The following is a 20,625-nucleotide window of genomic DNA, read 5'->3' on the forward strand; positions in this document are numbered from 1 at the left end:
TAAATAATAAATGAGAAAAACCTGAGATCAGTTAGTCTTCTAAATGCAGATGTAAAAGTGCTGTGTAAGATTTTAGTCAAAAGGTTGAGTGAATAAATACCAACATAATTGGAAAAGTTCATACTGGTTTTATTAATGGCAGATAAGGCTTCTATAATATCAGAAGGCTTTTTGAATATAGCCCATAACCAAAAAGGGGCACCAGATACCGCTTTATTGTCTTGTTGAAAAAGCCTCAGTTGAATGGCCCTACCTATTTGAAATTATTGTGTGTTTTAGTCTAGTAGGGATTTATTTTGTAAATTAATAAGATTGCTCCATCCAGAACCATATGCAGAAATACTCATTCATGGTAACATCTCAAAAACTATCAAGGTAAAACAAGGATGTAGGCAAGTGGATCCTCTGTCCTCATTTCTATTTATCATAGCAATTAAACCATTATCAATTGAAATAAGAACCAATAACATTTCAGGAATAACCATAGGACAGCAAGAACACTGTCTGGCTTTCTGTATGGATGATGTCATTATTTTTCTCCAAGGTATGGGAAAATCTGTTCCTGCCCTGTTGGTCAGATTAAGACATTTGGAAAGATCTCAGGCTATAAGATAAATCTAAAACCTCAATGATGCTATGACACCATGCAGAAAGGAATAAACCACCTGAAGAATCTGCTCAATTCAAAGTTGTTCTTTGTTTCACATACATGGGCACTCAAATTTTACCATGTCTTGAGAATATTGTAGAAACTAACTACAGACCAGTTGCACAGCCATCCATCATCTGCTGTTCTACAGGGTCGTGGGCAAGCTGGAGCCTATCCCAGCTGACTATGGGCGAGAGGCAGGGTACACCCTGGACAAGTCACCAGGTTATCGCAGCTAGTTGCGCATGAAATCTCAAATTCAGTTCTACAGGGTCGCGGGCAAGCTGGAGCCTATCCCAGTTGACTATGGGTGAGAGGCAGGGTACACCCTGGACAAGTTGCCAGGTTATCGCAGCCAGTTGCGCATGAAATTTCAAATTCAGTAGTTAGATAGACAGCTATAACAATAGGAAATATAAATATTCTCAAAATGAACACAGTCCCTAAGCTGTTGTATTTGTTTCAAACTTTACCATTCCCGCCATTGAGTAATTTCTCTTAGCTGAAGAGACTTTATCAGATATTTTATGGAACAACAGACATCCCAGGTTGCAGCCGTCACTGTTGTACTTGCACTGTGATGGAGGGGGAGCTCAGATGTCCCAATCTGCTTTGGTATTATTGGGCAGCACAACTGAGAACACTGTTCTATTTTACAGAGGATTCCTCTTTATAGAGATGGAAGGCCACCTGTTGAGTTTCTATCTTCCAATTTACCTGTCCATGGCTAAAATGAACATGAAAAATCACTTGGTTAGAAAGATGGTGTATGACACCAAATAAAAAAAAAAAATTAAAACACAGCTGGGGGAAATTGCCTCTTTTTCACTCTTTAGTCCAGTTTAAAGAACTATCCCCCCAGGAACATATGATGGGGGCTTTAAAACTTGGGCTGCAAAGGGACTAAAAATAGAATTATACAGTCCTATCAATGAAAATCCTGTTGTCACTTGAAGAAATAGCTGAAAAATATAGTATAACCTACCATCAGTTCTTCAAATAATTACAACTGAGAAACTTCATCTTAGTTCAGATATGACATCTTTAAGCACATCTTGATCGTTATCAAACCAAAAACTTTATTCCAAATCTTGAGTCTTTATTAAAAAAAAACAAAAACCCTCATTTCATACATAAGCTAAGGAGTCTGCCTCATGGGCCTTGGGCAAATGGGCCAAGTCAATACTGCATCCTCGTTACCTTTTTATTGAAAACCAGCATATACCACCAGAACAGACAGATTTATTTTAAAATGCTGCTCAAAGTCAGTTGCACACCTTCACGCACACTTTTACAGGCATTAACTTTACATACCCCCACACGCAACAGTTTGAAAACACACAAATCACATATATACATAGTGAGAAATCCAGCTCTCAGTATATTCATTTGCTCAACAGTCTGCTCATGTGCCATGTTCAGTTTGTTTGATAGGGCTCCTTAACAATGTAAAGCCTGGTCCCCTGCTGTTTTCCCACTAAATACCTTTTAATTATTTACAGTCTTACAGAAAGAATACCATACCAAAGACTAATGTGATGTGACCATGCAACTGTATGCTAAAAAAACAAAACAAAAACCACCTGTGTTACTACCAAGTATGAACAAGAGAAGGGAAAAACGTGCGTCCAATTGTGTATCCTGAGATGTGCTCAGGGCATAAACAAAACAAATGCCTTTGAAAAGCATGTAGAATAATCTAATTAAATGCCTGAAAATACACACCTGAGATTTTCTTAAAACAAGTCTGATGGGTCAGATGATTGGCTCTATTGACTATGTTCATAGCAATGGACATTTGCAATAAAAAAACTTAAAATGCTTTTAATTGAACCTTCTGCCTTCAGCTTTCTGCCATCCTGTAGCAATGGCAGTAGTACTCACAAGCCTAACAATCATAAAAAGGTAATATTTCACAAAACATGCACAAGCTATAGCATACTGACATAGCTGGAACAAGGTGCATGCATTAAAAAGGATGCACACATGTCTGAAATTAAATCTGTATTTAAAATAAATTACAGCATTCATTTGAATGCTTTCACATACTCGTCACTTGCATCACACATTTTTCCAAACATACTAAAGAACTGAGCTTTGAAGGAATTCAGAGACCAACTTTAAAAACAGCCCAAAACCCTGAGATTAGTAACTAATTAAGTGTTCACAAAAATCCTAAAATGTTACATATAAAGCCAATCAGTTGCTTTCTATTGCTTTCACAGCCTTCACACAAGTCTGACATCATTCATAACACATTACCTGCAGTCAGACACACTAAGGCGCGCACACAAAAAAAAATTGTAAAATAATTCAGAAGTGAAGCAATGTCCAATATTCAAACCTGTTAAAAGAACAAGACAGGGATTTTTGGAACATGTAAAAAGCTCTGAAATACAAATAAAATGGCAGACTTGAAGATGATCACCCCCAGCCCACCGACAATGACCATACAGCCATGAATAGACTATTAGTGAGGTATTAGCTCAGAACTGTGGGTGGTAAAAGAGAGCAACTGGACTTGCTTGAAGACTTCAAGCAAGTCCAGTTGCTCTCTTTTACCACCCACAGTTTACTACGACCTGGATGACTGAGAATCTTCACAGACATATTAGCTCTGAAGGAAAAAGACAAAATACAAGGACAAGAGTGGTCTAAAAAGGACATAGAAGCAATTGGGATAATGGGACAAAGTCGAGTTTTCCAGAAAATCAAAAGGTCATGCTTAATTATAGTCACTGAAACAATTCTAACACTTATGGGACATTTACCAAAAAAAAAAAGGACATTGAGAATTAAAGGATTGGTAAATAACATTTACTGGAGTAAACAGACGAGGTAGTCCAATAGCCAATATCACACAGATGGTTGTAAACCAAGAACAGCTTATATTGAATCATCTGCTTTGGTTTGAAAACATCCCAACTCCAATATGATTTGCTCTTAAAAACATGAGCCAAGCAAATGTTTTAAAGGGATAGGCCATAAAAGCAATGAAAAATACTAAACTTTATTTTGCTGTTCAACGTATTTGAATGAGGGACATATTTCAATTAAAACACATTTTCTGAAGACCTAGTTGAATCAGGCAACCCTAGTAAGCAGTTCAGTCAAGGAGCAGAGACACAAAAGTATGTTTTGTTGAAAGTATTTCATCTGAAAAAAATAAAAAACACTGATTACTGAAGTTGAATGTAATGGGAATGATCACATAAAAACAGGTAACAGCTATTTAAAAAAAAAAAAAAGCCACAGATGCCAGCCCACAATATCCTGAAAAGCAAAGATCAGACTCAAACCTAAATTCAGCTTCTTTTAGCCTGAACTTCACATGTCCAGGTTTTCAACTGTCATCATATTTTAATCTGCCATGTAGTTCTGTCCGTCCATATACTTTGTCGTCAGTTTGATTCCACACGGAGATGTTGGTATGCCAAGAGCTCCTGATCTAAAAAAGGGATGTGGTACCCAATTATACTTCAACCCAAACATCAGTTGTGTCCAGGTCCTACTGGAATCCTGATGAAGTCCTGTTAGCAGCAGCTTCAACAGTCAGAAAGGGTGTTGCATGTGTCCAAATAAAGTCCTTATGGTCAGCATTACTTCTTCCTTGTGTGCTGCCTGCGAGCCTGTAGTCTTTGTCGTGAACTGCTGGGCTTTGAGCCAGCACCAATTGAAAAAGTGGCAGAAGGAGTGCCTGAAGGGGAAACAAATGCAGTTATGGACAATTTAAATGTAATGGTTGGACACATCAGGTCATTAAAAAAAAAAACTACCAACAATCTTCAGGTCCTCATTAAAAGAGAACTGAAGACAAATTTATAATCAAAATTCTATTTCTCATTTTATTAAACATAGGAATGCATTTTTGATAGCTATTTTGTCACTGCTATAGCACGTTATGAGAGTCTGAAATATGCTCTGTAATATATCAGTCCATATGTCAAAGCAATGGCTGTAAACAAGATTCGTTGAGACCTGTGCGAGACGTCGTAGGATGGAAGCAAAACATACAGCGGAAATCAAAGTGATCAACATCTGCCAACGTTGTCAAAAGACGCACGTGCCCTCTTTCGAATGCTGATGTAATCAAGCCGGAAGTTTTGTTTGTTTTGATAGCAATTAGGAAAGTTTGAAAAAAGTAAGCAGTAATCGTCATTCAAACTCATTTCTGTGCAATATTTCGTTTGGAAAACAGTTTTCAAAATGGTGGCACTGACACCTGGCTGACACTTCACGTTTCGAAGTCTCTCAAGTCTCGTAAAGATCGCATGGATAAGCGACACCTGCCGTGGACTAAACAAACAAAATTCAACATGGCTAAAAACCAAATGGGCTGATAAGTATAATATTTAATTGCAATTAGTTGCCAAAACGAGTCACGATAAGGTTACTCAAACCAAAAACGTAACTGAATAACCAGTTAAGAAATAAAGCAAGTTTAAAAATGACTTCAGTTCTCCTTTAAGGTCGACATCTAGACAAAAATAGCCTCAGATAAGAGCAGATTTCAGTTTGTTTACAGGATACTGTAAACAACTATTAACATGGTGCTATACTCTTCATCTGTAGATTAGAAAGTTAGCTGGATTGGATTATTGACTTGGCATGATGCTGGATTTTTCTGTTCTTCAAAGCTGGACTTGCATCATGAAAAGTTCATAAGCTCAAACATTAGATCTTGCATTTAGAAATATTATGGCATGTTTTGGATTCTCTTGTCCACACATCCTTTATTCTGTCATGGAACGTTTCCATCCTGTGAGTGGCATCTTTCATGACAATGCCCCAAATCCACAGTATGAGGGCTCACTTGAGTAAAAATTGTCACAGTCAACAAATCTTAACCCAACTGACCACTTATGAGAGACTTTGGAAAAACGTGATAACAGCGCACTCTACAGAAGAGAGTGTAAACATCCATTTGATATATACTGATCAGCCATAACATTAAACCACTGACCAGTGATGGTATATATTAAGCAGCAAAAGAACAGTCAGTTCTCAAAGGTGATGTGTTGGAAGCAGGAAAAATTGGCAGGACACCTTTCTGTTTTAGCCAGCAATAACTTTTTCAGCAGTTTGTGCTACAGTAGTTCTTCTATGGGATTGGGCCATATGGACTAGCCTTTGTGCCCCATGAAAATCATTGAGCCTTCAACACCCATGATCCTGTCGCCGGTTCACCGGTGAAATCACAGAAAACCCAAAATATCAAGGTCACAACTCCTCTAGTCACCAGTCAGGTTTCATGAAAAAATTCTTAATAGACAGATGGGCAGAGTGATGGCTATATCCCCCCCCCCCCCCCACACATTATATGCCGGGGGGATATTTAACAAAAAAACAACAACAAAAAAAAAAACAGACAAGTGATACTTACTAAAGGCTGAGGCCCCGAATCCCCCTACAGGAGTCCCAGGGCTGCCAAATGGGATGGGGCCACTTGCAATGCCAAATGCAGGGGTGGAGGTTCCTGTACACAAACATGGTGTGTTAATCATGTGCCACCAAAGCAGGTCAGTATTTTACTTTACAGTACTATTATTTTTAAAAATATTTATTTGTAAATAGAATTCACAATATTTCAATTAAAAAAAATAATAATAAAATAAAAAAAGAACTTTGAATATGCATGATATGCAAATTAGACAAGTTAGAACCCATGGGCCCATATGGGACATCATAAATTCAGCTCAGATATAGAAGCATCAACAGGACTCAGTCATGTTTTTAAGCACAGGAGCACTTTAAAATGCATCACACATGCAGAATCAGGTCAATACATTTTACAAAGAAAAATTATTTAAAACATGCTCACCAAAAGCAGGTTTATTATCTGTGTTACCCGCTCCAAACGGGAACCCCTGACTCTGCCCTGCTGGTGTAGATGTTCCAAACTGTGCTCCAGAAAGCGTTGCCGTGAAATTGAAACCTCCAGATGCTGCAGAGTTTTGAGGTGTAACTGGTGCTGCTCCAAATGTGAAAGTAGGAGCTGGCATAGACGCTGCGCTCACTGGCAAAGCACCCGTGTTCCCAAAGGCAAAACCAGTGGAGGCTCCACCAAAAGCAGACTGTGTAGAATTTCCAAACGTTGGTGCAGCTGTGCTAGCGGGTGTGCCGAATGTGAGTGGTGTGACTGCAGTTGCTCCTCCAACACTGGCACCAAACGTAAAAGGCTTGACTGAAGTTGGAGCTTGAGGGGTTGCAAAACACTTAGAGGCGCTGAACACCGAGCTACTAAATGTGGCCTGGGTCGCTGGGGTATTTGATGTCATGGGGGTAGTATTGTTGGCCATAAACCCTGTAAAGGAGGTGGTGGCTGGGCTTTGGCCAAAGGTGAATGTGTTCTGAGGAGTGGCAGGAGGAGCAGTTGGTGCTGGTTTTAAAGCACCAAACTGTATAGTATTGGTGCTGTTGGTTGTTGTGGTACTAGTGCTAATTCTAGAGGAAGTGGCTGTAGATGAAGATCCTCCAAACTGAAAGGTGCCCTTTGCAGCACTCCAACTACCAAACAGAGATGGAGTAGAATTCTGGGTACTGGTGGATGATGAGATTGAAGGAGCCATAGGCTGGCTGCTGGTCAGTCCACAAAACAGAGATGGAGCAGGATTCTGTGTATTGGAGGATGATGATGATGATGAGATTGAAGCAGCCACTGGCTGACTATTTGACAGTCCACCAAACAGAGGTGGAGTAGAATTCTGGGTATTAGAGGAGGATGAAACTGAAGCAGCCATTGTTTGACTGTTAGTCAGTTCACCAAACAAAGCTGGAATAGGTTTCTGGATACTGGTGGTGGAGACTGGAGCAGCCACTGACTGGCTGTTAGTCTGACTGCCAAACAAAGATTGACTGGGATTCTGTGTATTGGGGACTGAAGAGGGTAGAGAGGAAGACACCGACTGAGTGTTAGTGACACTGCCAAACAGAGACGTGCTGCTCTGAGTTGTTGGTACAGAGGATGTTGAAGAAGCCGGCTGATTAAACACACTGCCAAAAATGGGCTTGAAATTGGGTTGAGTAGGTTTGACCTCTGCAGCTGAGGCTGGCGTTGTAAAGCATGGTCCCAAAATAGTCTTGAATCCTGATGGTGTTGGATTGGCTGTACTGCTAGCAGGCTGTGCAGAAACTGTAGGAGCAGTTGGTGCACAGGTTATGGGTGCAGAAGTAGGGAGGCCAAAGAGGCTGCCTTTTCCAAGGCTGAGTGTGGTGGATGCACATGGCAGAGGCTGAGCCAGAATCTGGGCAAAGGCAGAGGACACTGAGGAAGGTGCAGTTGAAACTGTGGGCTGCGGATTGGCAATGGAGACCTCAGATTTCACAGCCCCAAAGATTGAAGCAGTGGAGGTAATGGAAGAGGGAGCCTGGGCTACCACAGATGTTGCTGGAGCTGTGAATGGGATAACAATTATTTCAGTATTGTCATGTATACAATGGGCCAAATAGACAATGCTTCACTAACTTGGACAAACACAGTGCACACATACAGTCAAACAGGAAAAAGGATATTTAATGTGAACATTGTAAAGGATGAACATGCTCTAGCCCAAGCACTGTTGAAACAAAATTTCAAACAACAACTAAAACTAGCTTCAGACCAATCCAACTCCCTGACTTTTCAATCTTCTCCCAGAACATAACATAAGCTTGTAGACCATTTATAAATCACAACAGAGCAGAAACAAACCCAAAGTAACCGGAGAGCAGAAGCAAACCCCCAGAGCCCTATAAACCACTTTTCCCACAGGTAAGGTTTAAAGCAAACCAGTGTTCTCTAGTTTTTTGAAGTCTTTTTCTGGGTGAAATGTGAGTTGCCAACTTGTAAAAATTGGAGTCTGCACAGTAGAGACCTTGGAGCCAGAGAATGTACTGTATATGCAGCTGGTAGGAGAGTGGGCCCACCTCTTGTCCACCCATATTGGTGATGGACACTACTTGGACAGCTAGCAGACATCCTTAATTTGTATCAAAGTAATGTAAGAATAAAGTAACTAATGTAAGATTCCAAAAGAAAATATACTGGTTAACAGCAGTCAACATTTACACTTAAAAGGTGCTGACTGCAAAATTAACTGAAATTTAATTACTTTTTTACTGTGCATTTTCCTATGCCTCACAAGAACAATATCGTGGACAAGATGTGATCATTTTGATGTGCTGAGGGTCGCTTTTCTCCATTTTGGGACTGAATATCCTACTTCTTGAGGTAAAAACAGTATGAGCCTATGGAAATAGCCAAACGTGAGGAGCTTTAACTAATTAGCCTAACTATGGAACTGCGTCACACCAAGATGGCGATGCATGGAAAATATAGTGACACTGCATCAACCTCGGACAGTTTTGAGTTGCAGGTATGTAATTTGTGGTTGACATTCGTGAATAGATCCATGAAACAAAAGATGAATATATCTTTCCTCTGTTACTGCTTTTGTGTTATTGTTTCTTTCTCTGTAAGATCAAAACATTGGTGTATAACTCCATACTCGCTATCGTGGAGTCGAGCCCATGAATTCTAAGGCTAAAGATAGCTAAGCACTAGCTAGAATAATTTTATCTGTCCAGAAAAATGACATCATCTAACCTTGCTCCATCTTGCAGTTGCACTCACTAGGCAGGCTTTCCTTTTCGTTTCTGCTGGCTTTTAGTTGGTGGGAGAGCAGAGTCTGCCATGTTTGCCCATGCTGACTTGTTTTGGTTAAAAGGTGGTCAAACGCCCCACAGTCATCACGCAATATTGTCGCTCACTTGCCTTTTCGGGGACTCACAGGAGGACAGAGAGAGTCAGATTGCCATTGATCACCCTAACGGGCAGTCCTTTGATCACCCTAATGACTCGCCATTCACACCCAGCCTCCAGCGACCCACACCAACATGATGCCTCAGTCACTACGTTTACATGCACATAGAGAGAATCGAATTTCTGCCGTTGCTCGACTGAAATCGAAGTTCAAAATGCCATGTATACACCTTAATTCGGCTGAAATTGAACCGAACTTGATTTCTCGGAATCGAGCTACACGACCTAGTTTATGCGATTTCTGCCGAGCTATTTTGCGCATGTATACCCTATCGAGCTAGTTGTCGAGCTACTTCCGGAAGTGACGAGTGACGAGACCACAAGCGGGAAACACAACAGCCTCGGTCGGCATGACAACAAATCATGACAACGGCATGAATCTTTTCTTTTTGTGGCATTGTTTGCACTGTTAAAATTTAGCTCACTTACTGTATCACCAAATACAGTTACTGTATCACCAAGTACAGCTGTTGCATAGCTGTGAATTGTGTACATAAACAAGTCATTGTATTTGTGTGTGTGTGTGTGTGTGTGTAAAATATATATATATATATATCCAACATCTGAAGAATGTCAATAAAAACAAAAACAACTGAACTTTTTGTGGTGTTTATTAAGACATGAGTTAAATTGTAAGCAAAAAAAAAATATTTTTTGTAAGCAAAAAATGGACTTTAGAAAAATATTATTGTGCAAAATAAGTTGTCTTACAAAACAGTGGTCTGCGCCGGACAGTTTGTAGCCATAGTCTGTTAAAGCAAGCCTAACAGCTTGAACACGGAACTGCTAGTGTTGCCAGATTGGGTGTTTTAAGTGCATTTTAGCAGATTTGAACATGTTTTGGGCTGGGATACGTCAGCAGTATCTGGCAACACTATGCTCTTCTTCATGACGACAACCGGAAGTGTACCAACACGATGGGGCGTGTAGCGCCACGTGTGGCTTGGGTGCACAATGCACCTTGCACAATAGCCCGATTTCACTTGTGCATGTAGGATTGGATTTCTCTGGCACCCCTGCTGGGACCCTTTGCTCGATTACCAACAGCAGCTCGATTTGGACGTGCATGTAAACGTAGTCAGTGACACCTTAGCCCATGTTTACATTAGACCGTATCAGCGGATCATCAGATTAACGTTTTTAAAACGATTAGTGTGCACACAGCAACACCAATACACGATTCGCGTGCAAACAGCAACACCAATACACGGATACACTCGGCTCCGCAGGCATCCTGCGCTCCAAATCACTCCGCCCTGAACAGCGAGTGCCCTCTGGAGGGTGCGCACTCCGGCCTTGCGCAGCTCACAGAGCACGCGAGTGTAGTGCACAAGCTGTGATTCGGGACTGAGCCGCTGTGTGTGTGATCCCAGCGCATATCACTTACCACTTGCAAGTGGAAGGATGGCAAGCCTAAAGACAATCATAACTACACAATGGGCAGTATTTGCATCAGTATTTGCAGTATTTTCATACTTTTATACTCTTTAATGAAAGGTGATACAAGGCGGAAGTCCGCGCCGTTTTTCAGCAGTCGTGTCACATGACCAACGCCAGCGAATCAGGAAGGTGGATGTCACAGTGACGTTGTCCAATGACGACGCCAGCTAGAGCTCAGCACAGCGTATCCGCGTATTCTCAATGTTTACACAGCACCGGAGCTGACACGATCTGGATTGAATACGTGGACCCTGGCAGATTCCCGTTTCCCGGCGTTTCCAGGCGGTTTAATGTAAACGGACAGTGCATCCGCGAAGAAAACGAGACAGATACGGTCTAATGTAAACTTGGCCTTAGATGAGCTGGTCATCAGAATTCTGATTCTGAGCCAGGAGAGGATATGGTGGGGTTTACATTAGACCGTATCAGCGGATCATCAGATTAACGTTTTTAAAACGATTAGTGTGCACACAGCAACACCAATACACGATTCGCGTGCACACAGCAACACCAATACACGGATACGCTCGGCTCCGCAGGCATCCTGCGCTCCAAATCACTCCGCCCTGAACAGCGAGTGCCCTCTGGAGGGTGCGCACTCCAGCCCTGCGCAGCTCACAGAGCGCGCGAGTATAGCGCACGAGCAGTGATTCGGGACTGAGCCGCTGTGTGTGTGATCCCAGCGCATATCACTTACCACTTGCAAGTGGAAGGATGGCAAGCCTAAAGACAATCATAACTACACAATGGGCAGTATTTGCATCAGTATTTGCAGTACTTTCATACTTTTATACTCTTTAATGAAAGGTGATACAAGGCGGAATTCCGCGCCGATTTTCAGCAGTCGCGTCACATGACCAACGCCAGCGAATCAGGAAGGTGGATGTCACAGTGACGTTGTCCAATGACGACGCCAGCTAGAGCTCAGCACAGCGTATCCGCGTATTCTCAATGTTTACACAGCACCGGACCACACACGATCTGGATTGAGTACGTGGACCCTGGCGGATTCCCGTTTCCCGGCGTTTCCAGGCGGTTTAATGTAAACAGACAGTGCATCCGCGAAGAAAACGAGACAGATACGGTCTAATGTAAACTTGGCCTAAATATCTGATACTCCCTATTAGTCAGACAGAACTGAGGAAGCCTTTTGGACGAGAGGTGAAACGTTTTCAAGAATCTTCAAGCAAGTCCAGTTGCCCATTTCTACCACCCACAGCTCACTTGCCTTGGCAATCTCCGGAATCGTAAAACATGGGACGCATTTTATCTCACCACAACATTTACACACAGGATACACGGTGTGCAGCACCAAAACATCTCAAAACTCCATGAGCAATAGAAATAGAACATTTTGCCCAGAATTCAACTTTGCAGGCAGAACCTTTAACCGATTTTTGAAGAAAGTTTGTTGCTCTCCATGATTTGCATATAGTGCCATCACCTGCAGTAAGTTATGCATGGAGAAATGAGCTGTTTAATACTCCACTCATTCTGTTGGAGCTCGTTTAAAAAGTGTGAACTGGCTAAACTTGGCAAGCTACCTTGAGTGTTGGCTAGTCATACAGTCAATAAATTGTTTAGTGTTAGCAGCCTTGGTTTATGCCTTCACTTCTTTTGGTTTGCAAATTTTAATATCAATCCAAGCAGCTAGCTTCGACATCAAAATGAGCAATATGGATAAACTCCCCACTGATGACCGCCTAACAACTGACACATGGCTTTGCTACATAACAGGCAAGAGCTTTTGGAGCATGCTGGAAAGCGCATGCACATTCATGAGCATTGGAGGTCATGTCCAAAACTGTCAATCACCACATAACTCCTATAAAACACATTTATCACAAAAAAAAAGAGGGTTATCATTGAGGGTTAGATCATGGTCAGCTGAACTTTTAAAAATGATGGAACAATTTCTAAAAATAATTTGTGGAGATGGAACTTAAATGTTTCCCATTCATTATCATGGGCTTCATTCTTGAAGCCCGTTATGTCTACCCTTATACACAACCATTGTGAGATTGATCATTGATTGAAGTATTCTGTACCAGCCTTATTACGTCCAGCATTCTAACCATAAATGAAAGTATTAGTTTTTGTTATTTCTATTACCACCGAAGTATTTCAGATCTGTGGGAAACGTAGCAAATTCATTAATTGCCTTTGTAGTGTATGCCATTTAGACCTTTAAACCGATAGACCTCAACACTATATCAAGATGCATCACATACAAATAACCATCAACTAAATGGTAACCTTTAATAGAAATCTTCAAACTGTAAAATGTAATTCAAATCCTACATGAGTGAGATCAACATACTTCCTTTAGAAAGTGACCATTTATAAAACAGCATACCTGAAGAGGTAGCAGCTACAGGAGAGGGAACACTGAGTAGAGAGCTGCTTTTCATGCTCTTAAGAGACTCCAGTAATGGATTAGCCACTGTTGTAGTTACAGTGGTGCTGATGGCAGGTGTAGGCAGCACTGTCGTCTGGATTGGTGCAGCACTGACCGTGCTGGATGGAGTAGCTGTGAGGTCAATAGTTGGTACTGGAGCTAGAGTAGAAACTGCAGTGGAAGCAGGTGGAAGACCAGTGGTTGGGGTGGACAGAGAAGCCAGTGAAGTAGCACTCCCTACAAGGGCAGCTGAAGCTGAGGAAAATGAAGCTACCTGGGAAAACATGCCTATAGAGGGAGCAGCAGGAGTAGATGAAAAGGGGGCATGGACTGGCTTCTCTGGCTCTAGAGAAATGAGTTCAAGAAAATTAATAATCAGAACAATTAATCATTAGTACGCAGAAGGAATATACTTGTTGGCAATTCCTAGAAACTGAATGGGAGCGACATAGCTTATGCTAATGAAACACTGAGCATCTGTATGCTCAGTATAAATACATAAATGTGCACGAGTAAAATCAGTCCACAAGAGAAAATGAACTCACCAGGCTCCTCAAGGCCTTTCTGGATTTGGGTAAGAGCTGCTTTTTTCTCCATATCCAGGTCCTTCACAGTGATTGTGTAGCCCAGTTCAGGGGGTGGGGGCTAAAAGAAGGAAATAGCCACTTTAACTATACTGTCGCGTGAAACATGACTCATTTAGTGTGTCACTTGTGTATTTTCATTAAGCAACAATCACAGCTGTAGTCAAGTGGATACTGTATTGGAACAAAATTGGTGCTTCAAGAAACTAATTCTCATCACACACCAAAGATATCTGGTCGCCTCTGCACATGGACACCAGCTGGATTTTACGTTTACGATTGCCACTGTTTCCTCCCGAGTCCGACTGTGATGTAACAGGGGGATCAGGCATAGGAGTACATTTACCTGGACAACAAACACATAGTTTTGTTTGCCAATCTCAACACTACTACTGAACACATTTCATACAGTCTGTCAATGCAATTAGTTAATAGACTCAATAAAAAAAAAATAATAATAATAATTCCAGCTAACAATTTCAAATAACCAAAAAAAGTGACAGGACTTGTACTAGCATTATTTGAGTATGATAATGTTCAGCCTGACAACTTGGAGAATGTGAAAGAATATTCAACTACAAACACTAATACATGCACATATCTACAGTCAGCATGCAAAATACTAGCATACTCATGTAGCATTTAAACTTCAGTGTCACCACACTTTTGAAGCCTATTAGACAACTAGGCCTGCTATGCATCATTAGATAGACTCAAACACAATACAGTGATGCCAAAGACTGGGTATTTTGTTGCTTGCATCATTCACACTTGTAAAAATGCTAGTGATTCAACCAAAGAACGTGGCCTTACCAGAGCCAGGGGCAGTCTCAGTGGCCGGCTTATCAGAGTTAACAGTTGAATCAGAATTCGGTGAAGTGGCATTTTCTTCCCTACAAAATCAAACACATAATTATTAGGGCTGCTCCCATTACCCGTAATTTACCGTTACCAGTAAATTTGACATTTAAAATGGCATTTTAAAAAATTTTGGTAGTTAATACTGCAGTAGTTAGTACTGCATTTCGCTTTAAATTGCACTTTTAAGAGAGTTTGTTCATGCCTGCCCTTTAAGACTAAAGGCCGGTTTATACTTCTGTATAGAACCTAGAATTCAATTCAATACACTATTTGTCCCCTGGGGCAATTTAAAAGGCATGCAGAGAAGTACAGTTAAACACAAAAAAAACAAACAAACAAACAAACAAAAAAAAACATATGACCATGTGCAAGGTGGCAGTATGTGGATAAATAACTGTACGGTGGTACAATAGGTATAAATATGATTAAAAAAATAAAGATAAAGAAGCAGTATATACAAAAATACAGTGTGTTGCAATTTGCTTATGAGGTAGAAGGATCAATAGCAGCAGAGTCTATATTTAAAAGTGGTATACAGTGGTGCTTGAAAAAGTTTGTGAACCTTTTAGAATTTTCTATATTTCTGCATAATTATGACCTAAAACATCATCAGATTTTCACACAAGTCCTAAAAGTAGATAAAGAGAACCCAGTTAAACAAATGAGACAAAAATATTATACTTGGTCATTTATTTATTGACGAAAATGATCCAATATTACATATCTGTGAGTGGCAAAAGTATATGAACCTTTGCTTTCAGTATCTGGTGTGACCCCCCTTGTGCAGCAATAACTGCAACTTAACATTTCCGGTAACTGTTGATCAGTCCTGCACATCAGCTTGGAGGAATTTTAGCCCATTCCTCTGTACAGAACAGCTTCAACTCTGGGATGTTGGTGGGTTTCCTCACATGAACTGCCCACTTCAGGTCCTTCCACAACATTTCGATTGGATTAAGGTCAGGACTTTGACTTGGCCATTCCAAAACATTAACTTTATTCTTCTTTAACCATTCTTTGGTAGAACAACTTGTGTGCTGAGGGTTGTTGTCTTGCTGCATGACCCACCTTCTCTTGAGATTCAGTTCATGGACAGATGTCCTGACATTTTCCTTTATAATTCACTGGTATAATTCAGAATTCATTGTTCCATCAATGACGGCAAGCCGTCCTGGCCCAGATGCAGCAAAACAGGCCCAAACCATGATACTACCACCACTATATTCCACAGATGGGATAAGGTTCTTATGCTGGAATGCAGTGTTTTCCTTTCTCCAGACATAATGCGTCTCATTTAAACCAAAAAGTTCTATTTTGGTTTCATCCAACCAGAGGTGGAAAAACTGGATTGACAAAGTAAAAGTCCTGCTTAGGTTTTCCTTCTGCCTGTGCTCTCAACACAGGTGATTTCACCAATTAGCTCATCAACCTGGCTTAGGGGATGTGGTAATTAGGATCAGCTGGTTCATTGAATTGGCTGGAGCAAAAATGTGGCAGGGCTTTTACTTTCTGCACCCGGGTTTTTCCACCTCTGCATCCAACCACAAAATATTTTTCTAATAGCCTTCTGGCTTGTCCATGTGATCTTTAGTAAACTGCAGAGGAGCAGCAATGTTCTTTTTGGAGAGCAGTGGCTTTCTCCTTGCAACCCTGCCATGCACACCATTGTTGTTCAGTGTTCTCCTGATGGTGGACTCATGAACATTAACATTAGCCAATGTGAGAGAGGCCTTCAGTTGCTTAGAAGTTACCCTGGGGTCCTTTGTGACCTCGCCAACTATTACACACCTTGCTCTTGGAGTGATCTTTGTTGGTCAACCACTCTCGGGGAGGGTAACAATGATCTTGAATTCCCTCCATTTGTGCACAATCTGTCTAACTGTGGATTGGTGGAGTCCAAGCTCTTTAGAGATGGTTTTGTAACCTTTTCCAGCCTGATGAGCATCAACAATGCTTTTTCTGAGTTCCCCAGAAATCTCCTTTGTTCGTGCCATGATACACTTCCACAAACGCGTGTTGTGAAGATCAGACTTTGATAGATCCCTGTTCTTTAAATAAAACAGGGTGCCCACTCACACCCGATTGTTATCCCACTGATTTTAAAACACCTGACTCTAATTTCACCTTCAAATTAACTGCTAATCCTAGAGGTTCACATACTTTTGCCACTCACAGATATGTAATTTTGGATAATTTCCCTCAATAAATAAATGACCAAGTATAATATTTTTGTCTCATTTGCTTAACTGGGTTCTCTTTATCTACTTTTAGTTTTTGTGTGAAAATCTGATGATGTTTTAGGTCATATTTATGCAGAAATGTAGAAAATTCTAAAGGGTTCACAAACTTTCAAGCACCACTGTATGTACAGAGGGGGTGGTTAGTGCACCAGACAGGTTAGAGTGCATGTGGAGAAGGGGGAAGGGGCTGGTGGGGTGAGTAAAGGGACAAGGATGGCAGAGTTGAGGAGCTGAACAGCTCTGGGGACAAAGGTCGCTCTTCTCCTCTGTGTTCGGCAGCTCGGGCAACAGAGCTGGCATCCAAAGGGGAGCCACTCAAATGCAGGGAACAGGACATGTGAAGGGTCCTGAAAAATCCTGCCCACTGAGTTTACTGTCTGCTGCTCAGAGAGTTGAGAGTGACCCAAGAGGGAGTCCAATAATTTTAGAGCACACCTTGACTGTGCTCTGCAGGCAGTTTTTATTCTGGAGGCTAAGGGAGTGGAACCAGCAGGTTATGGAAAACGTCATTATATTCTCAATGAAGGAGTAGTAGAAAGTAGTAAGAATATCCTTGCTGACCCCAAAGGACTTAAGCTTCCTCAGGAGGTACTGTCGCTGATGGCATTTCCTAAGGATCTCCTCTGTGTTGGAGGCAAATCTGAGTTTGTCGTCAAGGATTGTGCCCAAGTACTTGTACTCCTCAACAATCTCCACCGGCTTTCCATAAATGGTGGTGATGACTGCAGCAGCGCACTGCTTGTTATTAAACGTCACCATGTCTTTAGTCTTGCTGGAGTTCAGTTCCAGGCAGGAGTTGTCACACCACTCCACAAAGTCCTGCAGAGCTGAGCTGTGGTGCTGTGAGGGGCCAGAGAGCAGAGACAAGAGCACTGTGTCATCTGCATACTTAACCAGGTGACAGTTTGGCTGAGTGGACCTCAGTTGTCAGTGTACAGGATGAAGAGCAGAGGTGAGAGGACGCATCCCTGTGGGGAGCCAGTGGAGGTGTGAAGGAGGTCTGAGGTGGCGTTATTGACCAGCACTCTCTGTGACCTGTTTGTGAGAAAGTCTTATCCATAGGATTAGCTGGTCATTTAGTCCAAAATGAGCACGGAGTTTCTCTGCGAGAATGTGAGGCTGCAGGGTGTTAAAGGGTATATTCTGGACTAATTTATTTTTTTTAAAATATGAAAGTATGTCCCTTTACACACTCATCCAAAAGGGTAATTTTGCACAAGGCCATCTGTCTAAAGCAGAAAAAAATAAAACGCGTCTGGAAAAATCCCAAGGGAGTCTGGAGCCAGAATCGTGATGTTATCTGCGGAAGCGCCAGCAGGCTGCGCGAGCTTGCGCAGTTTCAGTGCACAGCCTGTGTAGACCAAGCGCTCCCATTTCTCTCTCATGGTCCGGTCTTTTGGGAAACGATGAGTATTAATCCCATCAAGATTGGTGTTGCTACACCCTCCTACGATACATCTTGACCATTTTAATAATTACGTGACAACGTTGAAGAAATTTGGAGAAAACCACCAGGTAGTTTTCTCATAAACAAACCAGCACTGACATAGGATTCAGAGGGAGGCGTCCTGCAGATGATGTCACGAAAATCAATGTTCGCCGGGAAATCCAAATGCAAAGTTTTTTCAGAGGCGGACCAATTCGCCTCAAATGGCTTGATTTCAACTGAATTTTTCTGGTATTGCTCAATGTTAAAAAAAATTGCAGAGAATGCAGAATGTTACAGATATTTGACCAAAGTTTAATATAAAATAAGAGAATTACATTGACCTTGCTCCTGAATTTACCTGTGATATGCACTTTAAATGCAGAGGAGAAATCAGCAAACAAAAAGTCTGGCTGAAGTGTTTGGGAATTCCAGGTGTTTATGTATGGTGTCTGTGATGATTTTGAAGATGAAGAATTTGTGTAGCCATGTACGCTACACCGTAGCCTGACACGCACCTCCATCAGAAGTGTAATGTGATGCAGACCTATGACTGGTCAGCTTGGTCGCATTGCACTTCTTCCTATGCATTTCAAGCTGCTCAACATGAGATGAATGAACATGGACCAAATCGAGAAGAGGTTAACCGAGAAAGTCCATAAATGTGTACGTTTGTATGTATACATGCATACACTTTACCACATTACAAAGATTGCCAGATGGTAGTAAATTCATGGAAAGAGATTTCCACAAACATCAGTTTGGATGTTTGATATTAAGTTTTACATTTATACAGGTTCTAAATTTATTAGCGCCATCATGATCCGCTCATTCAGTCGACATTGTTTGAAGTTCATGAAGAAAGAAACACAAAGAACACAGTGGCATAGAAATCCCACCCTCAACTAGCATTTTGGCGGTGTAATTGCAGAGCGATGCAGACACCCCAGGTAGAGCTGTGCAATATATCGTATGTTTATCACGATATCGATATTGGTGTCAAACGATATCAAAATTCATAATATCGATATGAAACGATTTTTTGTCATTTGTTGAAAGGGACGTGCACAATATTTCTACAATGGCAATAAAACAACAATAACATTGACGTGACAGTAAGGTAAAACGAACCCTTCTGTCCCCTAAGGCACACCGTAGCCTTGCATACGTCATCCATTCTACTCCCGCGATATCTCCGCAACAGTAAAAAATCAGTTCTTCTGTTTTCATACGTGTCGGGTGATTTGATATATTGATTTCTTAATATGTTGTTTGATTTGCTTGCTAATAGTTATAATAATACAATTAACATATATTTACGTCATATTTTTGGATGTGGGACTGGGTAATGTAAAAACGGCATCTACGGAAGAAAACAAGCACAACTAGACAGGGACACTCTAACGAGTGCAAACCCCGTCTTTTCCCTATTAAAATACATTGGGCGAAAATTTCGAAGTTCTGCCATGACCTTGACCTTTGACCTCCAAAATTTAATGGTTTCCTTCCTGGGTGATTGGCAACACATGTACAAAATTTGGTCCAAATCGATCCATTGGTTCTTGAGATATCTTGCAGACACGCAGACAGACAGATACACACACACACAGACTGACGCAGGTGAAAATAATAACCCCTCCGACTACTGTCGGCGGGATTAACAATATTAGCACATATCCAGCTTGCTAGCTGTGTTAGATGTGTTAAACCGTGTGGATTTAAGTGGAATAATTGCGAGTCGTCCTGTGGTCAAGGCAGCGTTTTAAGGTAAGGCAATTTGGTTATTAATGTTGCCCGCCGCGGCATGTTTACTTGGGTTCATTTGATTTTGACTTGTGCATCTGCAGCTAGCATCATGCTTTGAAGTAGGTTCTGCTAAGGACAGGTTTATTGCGCGATGTAGACGGACTCAGATGTAATTACATTGTTTTTAAAATTCCGTGCGCTTAAAACAGTGTCCCCCTTCTAATCATGTAGCCCTAATCATGTGTTGCTTTTATTTTTCTTAATGGTGAATGAAATATCTCTGCAAATGGTATTTCAATGCTGACATGCCAAAAAGATAGCGGAGTCCACATTTGGAAGATGAAGGAAGAGAAGCCTGATGCTTGAAAATAGATCGCTTAATCCACAACGCATATCTGTATTTGAGACATAACCTGCAACTAGTGGGGATGTTTTGGAATCAGGCTTTTAGATAGAGGGGCGTCTGGGCGTCTTTTCGACG

General features: G+C 41.3%; 1 protein-coding gene across 1 annotated transcript in view; it reads right to left on the reverse strand.

Moving 5' to 3' along the window:
- Positions 1-1,704: 1,704 nt before the first annotated feature.
- pom121 (POM121 transmembrane nucleoporin) overlaps positions 1,705-20,625 on the reverse strand; it is a 31,531-nt gene continuing 12,610 nt past the window's right edge. Inside the window, exons 7-13 of the mRNA XM_060909436.1 lie at positions 14,685-14,764; positions 14,096-14,217; positions 13,833-13,932; positions 13,246-13,632; positions 6,471-8,042; positions 6,033-6,125; positions 1,705-4,346 (exon numbers count right to left, since the gene is read on the reverse strand). Coding sequence (XP_060765419.1) covers positions 4,249-4,346; positions 6,033-6,125; positions 6,471-8,042; positions 13,246-13,632; positions 13,833-13,932; positions 14,096-14,217; positions 14,685-14,764 — 2,452 coding nt within the window. The 3' untranslated portion in view covers positions 1,705-4,248. The remainder of the gene's footprint in view (positions 4,347-6,032; positions 6,126-6,470; positions 8,043-13,245; positions 13,633-13,832; positions 13,933-14,095; positions 14,218-14,684; positions 14,765-20,625) is intronic.

This window comes from Neoarius graeffei, chromosome 25 (assembly GCF_027579695.1).
Source record: "Neoarius graeffei isolate fNeoGra1 chromosome 25, fNeoGra1.pri, whole genome shotgun sequence".
NCBI classification, from domain to species: Eukaryota; Metazoa; Chordata; class Actinopteri; order Siluriformes; family Ariidae; genus Neoarius; species Neoarius graeffei.